Raw genomic sequence first — 13,998 nt, 5'->3', positions numbered from 1 at the left:
ATGGGAACAGAGAAGCCAGTGAGGTGTGTGGTGTGTGAACTTGATTAAAGTGGTGCTTATGTAAGACTCTTTGTAACCAAAGATATGTGGTGTCTGGTAACAGAAATTAAACCCTTCAAGAGGATTCAAAAGCCTTCTGATTCACTCTGGACTGTTGAGGCTATATTAAACATCAACCAGTCGAAAAACAAAACAAAACAAAAATGATGGCAACTGACAGTAGAGGTTTTGATTTTATAAACACTGGTTAGAGAATGGAATATTTATACTGCTATAAGATTTGGATTGGATCTTAGCTGGATCAGGTATTGGTGACGACGTGTTGGGCTGAACTATTCAGTGCTCTGTGTTGTTTTGTGTTTACTTTGCAATGTGGCAGCAGGAGCTATCAGGAGAACTAACAGCATAGCAGTTTGGAGGCATTTCACTTGTATTTTTGCATATTTTTTTAACTTACTACTACTAGTTCTACTAATTTTCATTTCCACTTGTTATGTTTGGTCTGAGAGAAGTTACATAAAGTAGAGGCAAGAAGGACACTGGATCACTGCAGCTCATGCTGGGATTCGATTAAACATTATTTCACATAAGATGTTTCCCATCATTTCCATGTTTTGTACATGTGTGTTAGAAGCCTAATCAGACTGCGTTAATCAATTATGCGAATATCACCCTTTTTTTCTCCACTGCATTTATCATGGACCTGCTGTCATTTATTATTTTACTTACAAATAAATACATTCTCTGAACAAACTTTGAAATCTGTTCATTCCTCATTTTATTTCATTAAGATAAAACAGCGCTGTTGAGGTTGATCCTGATTTTGCCTTAAAACATATAAAAGATTCCCTGTCTCTTACAATGAGGAAAACAGCTATCAAATGCAATACTGGCATTGGATTGTGAGCAGACACCCAAGCCCCAGGTTTGCACTGTATCACAAATGGGAATTATCTTGACCAGCACACCTTTAAATGAAACACAGTCGAGAAAATGTTTTTATATGCAATGCCTGGAATACGAACAATGTAATTTACACACAGAAGCTCTCATAAAGATAAAATTTAGATTTGGACTCATTGGCCACTCTTGACTTTCTGGTCATATCAGCATGAAATGCAAATTTAATTTGCATTTGCTTTATGACACAGTCACTCTGACTGCCAGTCAATAGGATGACTTTTTCCTGAACTCCCTGCATTATTACACATACAAATATTTGCATAATGCCTTCTTTGAGAAGCCTGTAAAGACACATGGTACACTGTCAGGTATTTAGTTCTTGTGTATAAAATAGTAAGTCAAGGTAGCCCTATTTCTGTCAATATGTTTTTTCTCTCAATATTATCAGCAGATAGTGGAGGTGGGGGTGTTAAACGCTGAGGTCTATATGTGATATGATACAGAGGAGTGGAGAGAAAATGGGGAGGAGAGAAAAGGGAGATAGGAGAAGTAAAAGAAAACCAGTGGAGCAAGGAAGTCAGAAAGAAAAGTAATTGCCAGGAGGTTTTCCCTCCTCTCAGACCTGGCAGAAGAGTGATAATCACACATCCCTTAACATACTGTCTCCAAACACCGCTGAGATTAACAAGAAGCTGTCATTTTGGTTTCTCAGTTCCAGAAATAACTCAGAAACCAATGAATGGATACTCTAAATATTTCTAACAAGCATGAGTGCCTTGTATTTTTGTGCTTTTCAAGCTAACAGGGCTCATCCCGCAGAGCTTATAGTGTAACAGCAAGGTTGTTATGTCACATCAGGGATTAAAACTTGAAGTGGAAGGAAGGATGCACCACCCAGATTTGATTTTTCATGGAGATTAAGTTCCTATACATAGAAACATGGTTTGTTTACTGCATTAATGCTGTTTAGCTTGTCTCCATCAATTCAAAAGCTTATACTAAAGGGTAAATTTAGATTTTAGTGAATTCATCTAGTTTTCTTTTCTTTTTTTTTAAACCCTAAAAGTATAAAAGGGAGACAAACTAAACAGATCAGTAATCAGTGACAGATAGAACTAAAAACAAAGAAACTAAATGCACAGAGACAAAGAGACACAGACATCACCACCATCACCACAACACCACCCCCACCAAGAAAAATCACCAGGCCCAGATGGCTCTTCCTGTTCCTGCAGAGCTGGCTGCTGGTTGGCTATGAGGAGCCACAGGGGCGGGAGGATGTGACGAACAAACAAGCAATGACATCACTCACTGGCAGTAGAAATATGACCCATGCTGCTACTTACTGCTTCAGCCAGTCCAGGGCCAATTGTGGACTCTGTATTTTTGATTGTCCAAAAAGCGTGTTAACAGTGCGGGTTAACAAAGTGGCTGGGCTAAGTGTTCCTGCTTTTATGTCTGCGTGAGGATAAAGCTCTTTAAAGTAGTAATCTTAAACTTCACGTCTATATATGCACACACAGAATGTACATACAAGGTAAGAGCACACTTGCATTTAAGTCCAGATAAAGGTTTGGTGTTCTTAATAAAATGCTCAAGCATTATGTAAGAGCATTACTGGTCTGGGAGGAGTGGGTGCCCAATCCCATACGACCGCTAGGCTAGGCTACTTACAGTGAAACCTGTCACAACAGCATTGATTTAGGCTGATTACACCAGGGGCCAGGATAGTAACTCACAGCTGAATGGTATTCGTTGCGAAAGGCAGCTCTAAAGCTGGGTGTACAATGGGCAGTCCAATATCCATGTTCATTGCAGCTGGGTCAGCAAATGGCTGTTTTGTTGTATTGAAAAGGAAATATGGAAAAGCACTTAGAAGATAAAATTAATTCCAGCTGCAAGACTTTGACAGAAGAAATATCCCCAGGTTAAAAAACAAACAAACAAACAAACAAACAAAAAAAAAAAAACAGACAAAGAGAACAAACATTCCTTAAAATAAAAAAAACAATAAAGTAGTTTTGTATTGAATATATTCATATTTTTAGTTTTCAGGTGCCTTACAATCAGGAGGGATAATGCATAAATGGCCAGATTTTTTTTTTTACTTTACTATATAAAGTGAGATGACTATTGCTGTGATTCAGTGCTATACAAATAAAACTGAATTTGATTTAATGAAATTAAATGGTTAATCGTTTTATTAAACCCTTTGAATTAAAGCCAGACATCTACACTTCTCCACACAATCTCATCAAAATTGCTTTATTTCAAATCTATTGTGATGGTGTTTAGAGAAAAAAAATTACAGAAACTCTGTCCAAATAACTTTGGACTTCACTGAAGCTAAAACATGTTGAGAACAGAAGCTCGGTAGATAAATGAGTAAATAAATTAAAAAAGACAATGATGGCTCCAACTGTGTGAGAGGAGTAAAACAGAAGAGAGCACCTGTTGTGTCAGCCTCCTGCTGTGGAGGTAAATCACAGCTGAGGAGGATGCAAAGACAGCACGAGACTAGACAGGTGCTATACGGGACAACAGTGCATGTCGCTCGGCGTTATCTAGGTCTCTCATCAGTGAGAGTGTAGACGCTGATCCGCTGGCAAGTGTTGGGGACATCTCGAGGCAGCTGTAATCTGGCTGAACGTATGGCAGAAGGCAGGCAGTGGTACGAGCCTGGAGGGTGGGGGAAGGTGGACTTGTACTCGACTCCTCTTTCAACTGGAAGCACTGGTGTACAAACACACCAAGTAGCATTATAGAGAGCACAAATGCAGAACTGAGGCTTGCCAGCTGACTAAGTCCGACATGACTAGCTCTGAGATCATCTCAGACTATACTGTTTGAAAAGTGGACAATGAGAGCTGTGGTTGAGGGCATAAGGAAACTTGCTCATTACTCATCTATATGATCCCTAGTCAACATCTAATGCAAATCAGCTTTTATTTGTAATGAGCCTCCACTCATCTAAGAGTGAAAAAGGCCACAGCTGAGCAAAACGGAGGATTTTATACCATAAACAATTCCAAAGTGGTTTTGAATCGTGCTTTCCTCTGCTACACAAAGAAAACTTATGTCTTTTTAAAACCCAGCTTTACCACACTTAAGCAGCAACAGTTTGGAACAATACAAAAAGCCATTTCCCCCCCGACTAGTGTAAATGGTTCTGGAGTTTTCCAAAGCTGTTCTTTATGGCACCTGTAAAAGCTGTCAGTTGAGCCACATGGTTCAACGGTACAGCGCTTATTAGGGCCAACAGCAATCTGTTGAATACTGTGCCACACTCACTCTGTTCTCACACCCAAATACACTCACACACATGGTGTCCTGACTCATAGCTCAACTCACAGAAAAACAAGGGGGTCAGATGACTCTGGTTAGGCCCCGGAGCAGAATATAAGTGCTCCTTTTTTCATAAATAACAAACACACACTTCACTAAGGCCCCAAAGAGATGCTGAACTTTAAGAAAAGTTTTTTTTCTTTTTCTTGGATGTCCAAATTATCTGGGAGCTGGGCTCTTTGAAGACCAAGACTGATTTTGCTTCTTTCCCCTAAATATCAGATCTGATAAACTGATACCTGAGAAAGGGTCTGACATTAGTGCTCTTTTGTGGTTTTAAATTTAAAACATGCACTCCTGCGTGTATGAATTCATTAAGCTCATGAAGGGATAAGAAAACGCAAAATTTGGAGCATTTTCATCCAACTTACATGGGATCTGATAGGTCTGCTCAGCACAAAGACTAGTCTGATATGTTGAATTTGACCATTGTTAAGTCCACTAATTCTATCTCAAAAGGGTTAATGGTGAAGCAAGGAGCAAGATGTGGCAGAGTACTTCTTTTTCATCTTATCATTTCCCCAGAAGGTATGACTTTTTCCGCCAAGCTGATCAGGAGGTCAGAGGCAGTACAACTTAAGGCTAGGGCTGCTCAATTAATCGAATTTTAATCACGATTACGATCTGGGCTTTCAACGATCATTAAAAATGACTGAGCCGATTATTAGCACCTCCCTCAAGCTTTACTCTCGCGCTGCTTCGTGTGGCAAATCGAGCGCACCTCTCTGCATTTCGAACACGTGTCACAACAATTAAGAGGACCCAAGGGAAGCTCGGAAAGCTAAGCAGAAGTTATTTGGAGAGGAGAGTGACTGCCGTTGGTTGAAAAGAGAGGTAAAAAAACCCCAAAAACTTCAGTGGTGTGGAAACATTATGGGTTCGCGGAGTCAGACGTGGATCAAGTAGACACAGTGTGTAAACTTTGCTACGGTGTAGTAGCTGCACCACAGAGCAACACTGCAAAGTTCACTAAACATAGATGTTTATATTTTTCATTTATTTCTTATATTGCAAACATTTGCACTGTTATCAGCATTTGGACACTATTTTATATTATTTTTTAAAGTCATTATTCAATACATTGTTATTGTTAACCCTTTAAAGCCGGTCAGAGCAGCACGCTCCGTTTTGTGTAACTATTTTTAAATCCCTGTAGAACCTGAACCATGTAAGCTAGCGCAATAATTTTTTTTGCATATGAAACTTACATCTTATACCATCAGCTTGTCCTCAGTCACGGTTTCCTTCCACATAAAGCTTTGCAAAAAATTGCATAAAAAGCGCTTGCAGGAACAAAAACATAATATTCCAGAAACACGCTTTGCCGAGCCGATCAGCTGTTCGTCCAAAACCAGAAGTGACGCCATATTCGCGGAAAATGTCGTTTTTTACTTGTAGGCCTTAAAAGCCTATACTGGTGTTTTTATAAGTCATGTTTGACTTTTCTGAATAGTTTCTGGGATGCTTAGAACTCGAATTGCACAGCTGGAAATAGTTTATTTTGATGCACCTGCTGTTTTCTTTGCAAATTTGCATCATAGGATTGTTTTTTGTTTTTCCTGCAGTATATAAAAATTGCTGTATCTCCAAAATAAAACTATGAAGACACTCAAAATAAAGTTCCTGTTGTTGTAAACTATTTTTTGCAACTTTTTTGTATTTAAAGTTTTGAGGGACAAACCTCTTAAATTTCTCCAAGTAGAAATATATGTAAAAAACAAAACAAAAACGATTTTCAATTTTTTTGTAGCTTATTGCACTTTTTTGCAATTAATGTAGTTACTATGGACTTAATGCATACATATTATTAAAATATGGGCTATAACAGTTGTATTGATGTATAGCAACTTGAAATGCTCCCACAAATGGCACTACAACATGTAAAACAAATAATATACGGTAAGCTCTGGTGGACTTGGTTCTATGGTAGGTCTTAAAGGGTTAAATAAATATCGTCAAATAATCGAGATCTCAATTTCAGTGAAAATAATCGTGATTACCATTTTTGCCATAATCGAGCAGCCCTACTTGAGACAGTGTGAAATAGATGTGTCTGGACTTGTTCAATTTTTTCTTTTGGACTTACAAAGCAAGGCACTCCTAGGAACTCTCAGTCTGACCTTGGTGCCCTTCAATAGCCTGAAGGTCTTTCCCCACACAAGGGGTCAGATTTACTGACAATCAGCAGCAGTGCAAAGCCCTCTTTTACCAGTAAAAAGCTAGTGTCAGCATTTACTGAATAGGTGCAGTATAAATTTTGTTACTGAAAGCAGGGACATGGTTGATTTTCCTGCTTGCCTTATTGCCCGTGTATTTGTAACAGTTTGACTTTCACAGTGCAAAATTTTGCTAAGAAATTATTTAAATGTACCACACAAATGTTGTTTAATAAGGTTTGTGACACTGTCTTATTTTTTCTCCTGATGTGGCTGTGATAGATGATGCTCAGAGTAAATCATTTAGAAATGTTATCAGAATGAGTTTGTACTGGCATGAGTGAATGGCTTAATGATGTAAATGTGGTGCCAAAGCTTCCCTGTAGCTTGTCACTGAGTTTCAGGTTTTCAGCCATGCAGAGATGAGTCCTTCATGAGAACTCCAGAGCTCACACAATGCTTTGTGTGGTTTTTCTCAGGAGTGCACATGCACACACAGCTCTGCGACATCGCAAATGAACTTATTTATGGATTAAAGTGTTTCAGATTAATGTCTGATTCTGCCTCCCAAGGTATTCAGGTTAAAAACAAAAATAAAATCCAGAACAATGCAGGTATTATGCACAGTAACCGAGGTAATGCATAAAACCTGTGCTAGCATGCATTATTTTGGACAGTAGATTACTTGCTCCTTCATCAAGTTGACTAATTTGTGCTACTCTCTTTATTGTTAGTAGATCATCTTTAAAGCCAATATGGGCTATATCACTGAACTTTTATTTTTTAAACATTTGATGTGCATTTAAGAAAATAAATCCCAATCCCAATAAGCAGCTTTCCTGATGAAACTCTGAGCCCATGTGACAACATCCCCAAGGTAAATGTCCAGAGACTATCTCATGCTGTCTCCTTCATGTGATAAAGGGCAGCTTTGTGGATAGTGACTGTCCTAATTACTCTGACAGTGTCCAGAGTTCAGGTGTGAAAACGCTGCTTGAGTAAACAGCTCCTCTCTTCTCCACTGCAGTCCCTTCTCTGAGAAATGAAGCAAGAAAAAGAAGGCATCTAGCCTATAAGCAATCTGGCATCTCCACCACAAGAACAGCACAGTATGTTCAAAATAACAATAGCACCACGGTATCTGCCAGTCAAACGGTGAGCTGCTGCTGTGGTGCAGCTTCTACTGGCACAGGGTTTCATAATTAGAACATGACAGCGATAATCCATGAAGGGTAAAGAACAGACGCACTGTAGAAATGTGTTTTAGGCCAACAGCTCTCAATCTACTGGCCTGCACAAGGCAGGAAGACGCATACAGATTATTTGTAAATCAATTGCACCAGCGGGTTTGTTTTTGGCTGTTTAGTTGACCTAGTATGCTGTGCTGCATTATTAGGCTATAATTACACTGTACTATGTCAACCAGTGTGCCCTTTACTCTGGCAAAGCACATCCCACAAATGTTTGGCTCTGTGTTTCTATATAAAGGATCCTACAGGCAAGGAAAGGTAAGGCTGGGATTAAAAGCCTATGCCCTTGTGGGGCACATGTTTACTGTGCGGTGTAAGGGTCCTATTATCTGCATATCGTGCTTAAGTAAGAGCCCACTCAAACCAGTCAGCAGCCTGTCTGCAGTTTCACAACATATGTAAACACAAAGACTATAACTGGCTGAAAACAGTCAGCCTTCACTGCTCCCAAGTATGGTGCTATTTTGGAATTTCCACAAATTCAAGCAACCACAACTCTGGGTCACAAACAACCACTCAGTCACCAAATGAATCATTTAGTTAGTGAATAATTCAACTAACATAATAAAGGAGCTTACACAAAACCTATTGTTAACAGTCTGAGGGCAGAGATTTAGGCACCGAGTTACCCTTTGCAAATTGATGCAATGGTATAATTAGCATAATCACACTGAAAGAAACAAGGATGTCCCCCTCCGTCCCTGTTTTACCTCTTGCTGCAGATACAGTGAGCTGTAAACAGGTTGCAGAGCATAAGGCAGGAGCTTTATTTCCACAACAGGGTGGGTGTCAAGAATATTTTGCAGCAGCCCAGTGCAAGAGACTACCAAAACAAGAGCTGCAGGTTATATGCTGATGCAAAAAATGAGGAAATAAAACAGCTGACAGGGTTAACATTGTAAATTAGAGCAACAAATGTGTGTTTTACTGCACACAAACGTACTCATTTACCCAAGTCAGGATCTGTTAATTCAAATAACCAGTGACCAGGCTGACCAGCTGTTACATAATTCTTTGACCTGATTCTTCTCTCGGGGAAATGGGTACAGTCAGTCAACTAAAAAGCCGGAAATGCACAACTTACCCAAACACTGACCACCCCAGGGAGATACATTATAAATATATGTCTGTGTATGCGTGTTTTTCTGGTGGCACACATACCTCGCTCGGGCTTCATGTTGTCCAGTGTCATCAGGTTGCCTTCAGGTGCTCCTGCAGAGATCTTCCCAGTCTTCTTTTTTCCTAACACACCTAGCCTGGACAGCACACACAACGGGCGTCTGCCCCCCTTAAACCCCTCTCTGTGACTGAGAGCTGCTGCGTTACCTAAGCAATAATATCAGCTGTGAAGCCTGCGTGTTGGTGCCAACTGCCCCCTATCCAACAACAAAGCATTGCTTTGTTAGCATGCTACTGTCTGCTCCCATCCAGTCGCGCTGTATTGTCAAACACAAAGATAACAGATAGCGTGTGCCACTTACAGTGAGCGTAAGGATTGTCAGTCTGCTTGGTTGCGCCTAGCCGTTCTGACTGCAAATAATTTAACTAGCAAGCCGGCTACTCTTGCAGCTAGTCTCAAATTCCACCACCTGAACCGTAGTTAAGTCGTGGTTCATTTCGGTGTCCCCGTTTGTGTAAGGCTGGCTCCTAACTACCAAGACGCGGGGGATTTGCTAACTCAGCACTGCTATTCAGAAAGCAAACTCAACCAACTATATAACCCCTACTGTTTCTGTATTGTTAAGCTGGTGCTAGTGACGACGACCTCGCAAACATCCCCAACCCCCCAGTAATGTAGCACAGGTAGCCACGGCTCAGCTGCTAATACCGATGACGGGCGGTCTCGGTATTTTTCTCTGCTAAGACGAGAACATTTTCAGCGTTATCATTCCTCTCGCGAAACGATAACCAGCGATAATCACACGGACATAGTGCACTTTCTGCCCGTCAACAAAGCTCGAATCGTCGCCATCTACTTTGCGTTAGAAACGCCACCTGTACAGACTTCCTTTGTGATCCTCATTAAAACTTTTCAAACCGACAACAAATAGTCCGACTCCGACCGAACGCTTCGGGGACGACGGCGACGTATCCCACAAGCTTTTTTTCTATTTTTAAGGAGCAACCGTTGTTGTCAGGGCGCTGACACCAGCTGACTACTAAAACTAGAGGACTAGGTCGGTACTGATATTATTCAGGCGAAATGCAGATGAAAGGAACAGTGAGTCCTCCTAGTCGTGATGCTTTACAGTCTGCCTCCCTTCCTCACTTCCCTCCCCGCTGCTTGTCAAAACAGATCAGTGCAGCTCTAGTCACGTGTCCCAACAACAGTGCCTCTCGTCACTTCCCTCTCTACCAGCCTCGCATGAACTCGCAGCCATAGCAACCGCCAACTTAGAAGTGGTACCAAAACTTCTGAGGAAGTCGCGCCATGTGTGGCTAAAAAATGTAGATTTAAAAATAAAACACAAGCCCAGCAGCGTGCCTTTTCACTTCCGAAAGACAAACGGCGATTAAAAAGTCCGAGCGGAGACGAGGACGCACAAGAGATGGGCTTCTCTCCCAATGCTGATTGGTCAGAGGAATTCGGTGCGCGTTCACGTGCGCGCGTGAGGGTTCGTCTTTTTTTCCGTTGTGGACATTTTGTTCTGGCTTCAACCTAAACAAGGCCAAGATTATTTTTGGAGATGCTGTTATATGTTAGTTGGCTACAAACTGGATGACAGTCATCTAAACTCACTCAGAAGTTTCTGGAAAACAGTAACCCTTGGCTCACTACGTCTTTTTCCTCCGTAGAAACTCCCCTGCGGTGTTTTTTAACAAAGGCGATGGTTAATAGAACTTGATTTTTTTTTTTGTTTAAATAGCTCGAAATGTTTAAGCTATAGGTTGAGAGTTTCAAGGTTAAAAGCGAAACATTTTATAAGGCATGGATGACACTTGAAGATTCCCCACAGTCAGATGCTGGTAATGAGAGGTGACTTTAGGCATTAAGGCAAGAAATCCAAAGAGTAGGCAAAAATGAAGTAAAAAAACAGTAGGGGAGCCTGGGGGTGATTGGAACACTTACAGCTCGCAGAATATTTGGGCCACGATTCTTACACTTTGGCATAAAATAGCCTTATGTACCCACTGCAAGTAGAAATGTTTGTAACCTGTTCAACTTTCTCAGGCAATTAATTACCTGATGCATAACACAAGGAGTTCTATTGTTCATAGCCTGCCTCACTGCTGGGATAGTAGTAACACAACCTGGGGTAGATTATAACAATTAGAGTAAAAAAAATCAAAATTGAGACCATATGCATCTTAGTCGTTTTATTGTGCATTGCTTCAGTAGTTTTAAGGTCTTCATCTAGGTCAAAAAGCTCCCACCTCTGACTTTTAAATCTGAGTCAGCTCTTGTCAGAAAATGTGCAGTAGAAGCAGTAACAGAAGAACAATGTAATTGTATTTCCCCCAAGAGTAGTCATGTTTTTCTCACCCACTGTCCTGGCACCCAAAAAAAGTAAAAAGAAAAGAAAAATCAAAAAAAAAAAAAAAAAGGACATGGGAAACTGTTTTTCTTTGTCATCATGGGGATAGTTTTAATACTTTTAAAATAGGTGTTAAGACCACCCCACCCATTTCAACCATTGTTTAGCCAGCTGGAGCACCATGGGGGTCTGAAATTAGCATAGGTTAAATGCCTCACATTTTACCCAAGACACTGCTTTTTAAAATTACAAGTTGCATTTCAGCAGTGTCAATGGTAATACAAATGCACACTTGATTAAAAAAAGTTGTTCTGTGTTGAAAATCAGTTAATTTGCTGTAAAATCTGAATGGTTATTCACATGGATTAGCAATTTCACATTCAATGTCAAGGAAGATGTTATACATTAAACTAATGATATTTTTAAGTGAAAGCAGTAGTTTTGCACTCATTCCTTTGTTGCAGTCTCACCTGCAGCGTTTTTTATTCCTATCCTGATACATGTAAGATGTGGTGTGTTGACTTTCTGGTGGAAAATAGAGGACAAGGGAAAAATGCTCTGATTTAATCAACACTGTGATGAAACACAGTGTTGATTAAAGGCAACAATAACAATTCACTTCATGAACAGACTCTGTAGACCTGGCTTTAGTTTGCTAGTGAAATGACACTATTTGGGATACAGAACAAAGATAGCAAAATATTGTAAGATACTGCAAACTAAAAAAAATGAAGCTATTTGTTGAAAGTAGGAATGTTAGTTCAAACATAACCACGGTTATCTGATAACGGGTGTGATAACAAATGTCAATTGTGTCAAAGAAATTTTGTGTTGAATAAAATGGCTTTGACTGAAATATTGTAAAGGAGTTTGGGTATTTTTTTTTATTTTTATAAATTTTATTTTCAGTCACAGCAGCATGTTAATAACAAAACATTGGACATACAGTAGTTTGCTGTTCAGTATTTACAATACCCAAAAAGATAACAGAAATAGAGAAGGAAAACAAACAAACAAATCAAAGAAACCCCTACAAAACAACAAAAAACAAACAAACAACAACAAACAAATATAAAAATAAAATGTATAAGGGACATTCAGTGTACAGTTAACTATGATAGTGATATAGAGATATGGCATCCGGTCATGATAAGGTGGTCATTTTAAATGTTTCCATGTACATCAGGAATGGCTGCCATGCCTTAAGAAATTTGGTGGTTGAACCTGCCAGTGTATATCTCATCTTTTCTAAATGTAAAAACCTCATGAGCTCTGCAAGCCACTGTTCATGTGTGGGAGGAGCTTCCTGCTTCCATCTTAAAAGTATAAGGCGCCTTGTGATAAGTGAAGCAAAGGCAATAGAATTCGAATAGTATTTTGGCAAAGTGATATCTTGAGGTATCACCCCAAAGATAGCCATTAGAGCAGAAGGATCATATTTAACGTTATACATCTCTGACAGAGTGTTAAATATAGACACCCAATAGTTATGAAGATTGGGGTATTTTTTTAAACTAAGATTTATTTGTTTCTCTTGCATAAAGGGTGGGGATAATAAAATAAATAAAATAAAACATTTTTTAGTATCCATATGGACTGCCAGCCAGACTGTTGCATAAAATACTGGTAACAGTATCAACCCAGAGTTTGACAATCAATCCACTCCTAGCTGCAAGCCTTTTAAATTTTAATTCAGCTGATTTGTGCTTTCTCTCTGATACCAGATGCATGTGACCCAGAGAATGTGGGTCATTTGCACAATAAAACAAACACTTACCAATTGATTGTGGGCTTTTATCGACAAAGCAGGAGCAAAGTTTACATATGTATGAGGACAACACTAACTGTTGTTTGTGCTGAGTCAAACATAGTGGAGCTCTGCATCCCATCCTGACAAAACCCCAGGAGCTGTTGCATATCACATGGTTGAAGATACACATTTCTTTAAAACCATGGCATCCCCCATACCGTCTGCACAATAGCCATAAATTATGGCCAGTAAAATTAAACATGTAAATATAGCACATCTGAATAAAAAAAAAAATGCTGTTCTTTGACATCTTACAGAACAAACTGCTTCATAAAGTTGCAATGTGCTTTAAATACACTATGATCACCGTTCTCCCTGAGAAAACTGGCTATGTTATTTTTAAAAACCAAATGAAAGTCAGCAGACATTTTGAGCTGCACAATTTAATTACCTTCAAACACCAGCAACACAGTGAGGCCTGTAGTTTGTTTGATGATGTAATTTAGCAATAAACTGTTAAGCTAATAGTAGACAGTCAAGCCCCTGCTGATTCTAATGGGGGCATTTTCTGAATGCATATAAAGCTCATTTGCCTTATCGTCTTAGCCCACGGTCAGAAAATCAGCTCAGTGTGATGGGGATAGTTATCTTCGTAGGTGCTGCAGTACAGTACCCTGAATCTTTGTTATTCTTTTTCTTTTTCCTTTAAAGATGTTGGTAACTGCAAATAATGATTGTTTGTGAAAATTCATGTCACAGCTCCATCTAGTGACAGGATACAGGTGGTGCATTTAAAAAAAAACCAGTCGGCTACAAGATTAAAACCCCTAGTAGTTAAAAGCACTGATCATTTCATCACGTTAAAGTGTTCTTCAGGTAAACCTTTGTTCACGTCCTGGACAAGTACTGACGATCATTGTTGTATGCAGGGAATCACTTTATTGTTGCACTTTGAGATCATTCAGTTAAATTAGTAATGGGCTACAGAGTAGATAAATAGACTCACGTGTAGTTCTCTGAGAAAGTTAAAATGATAGCCCAGATGTAATTACATTTTGTTTTTCTGCACTTGGCTGCTTAAATGTGACTCACATTTTTAGCAATAAGAAACTGGTGGC

The 13,998-nt window shown here is 39.5% G+C and overlaps 1 protein-coding gene across 1 annotated transcript in view; it reads right to left on the bottom strand.

Moving 5' to 3' along the window:
* atosa (atos homolog A) overlaps nt 1-10,228 on the bottom strand; it is a 35,081-nt gene extending 24,853 nt beyond the window's left edge. The window contains exon 1 of the mRNA XM_085261847.1: nt 8,816-10,228. Within this exon, the coding sequence (XP_085117973.1) occupies nt 8,816-8,846 (31 nt within the window). The 5' untranslated portion in view covers nt 8,847-10,228. The remainder of the gene's footprint in view (nt 1-8,815) is intronic.
* Between the last annotated feature and the right edge of the window lie 3,770 nt (nt 10,229-13,998).

This window comes from Mchenga conophoros, linkage group LG1, assembly GCF_057382185.1.
Source record: "Mchenga conophoros isolate Kocher_MC1m ecotype Shallow Benthic linkage group LG1, M_conophoros_male_GT1.1, whole genome shotgun sequence".
NCBI classification, from domain to species: Eukaryota; Metazoa; Chordata; class Actinopteri; order Cichliformes; family Cichlidae; genus Mchenga; species Mchenga conophoros.
The sequence above is the reverse complement of the archived record's forward strand: the minus strand, read 5'-3'. Positions and strand labels throughout refer to the sequence as shown.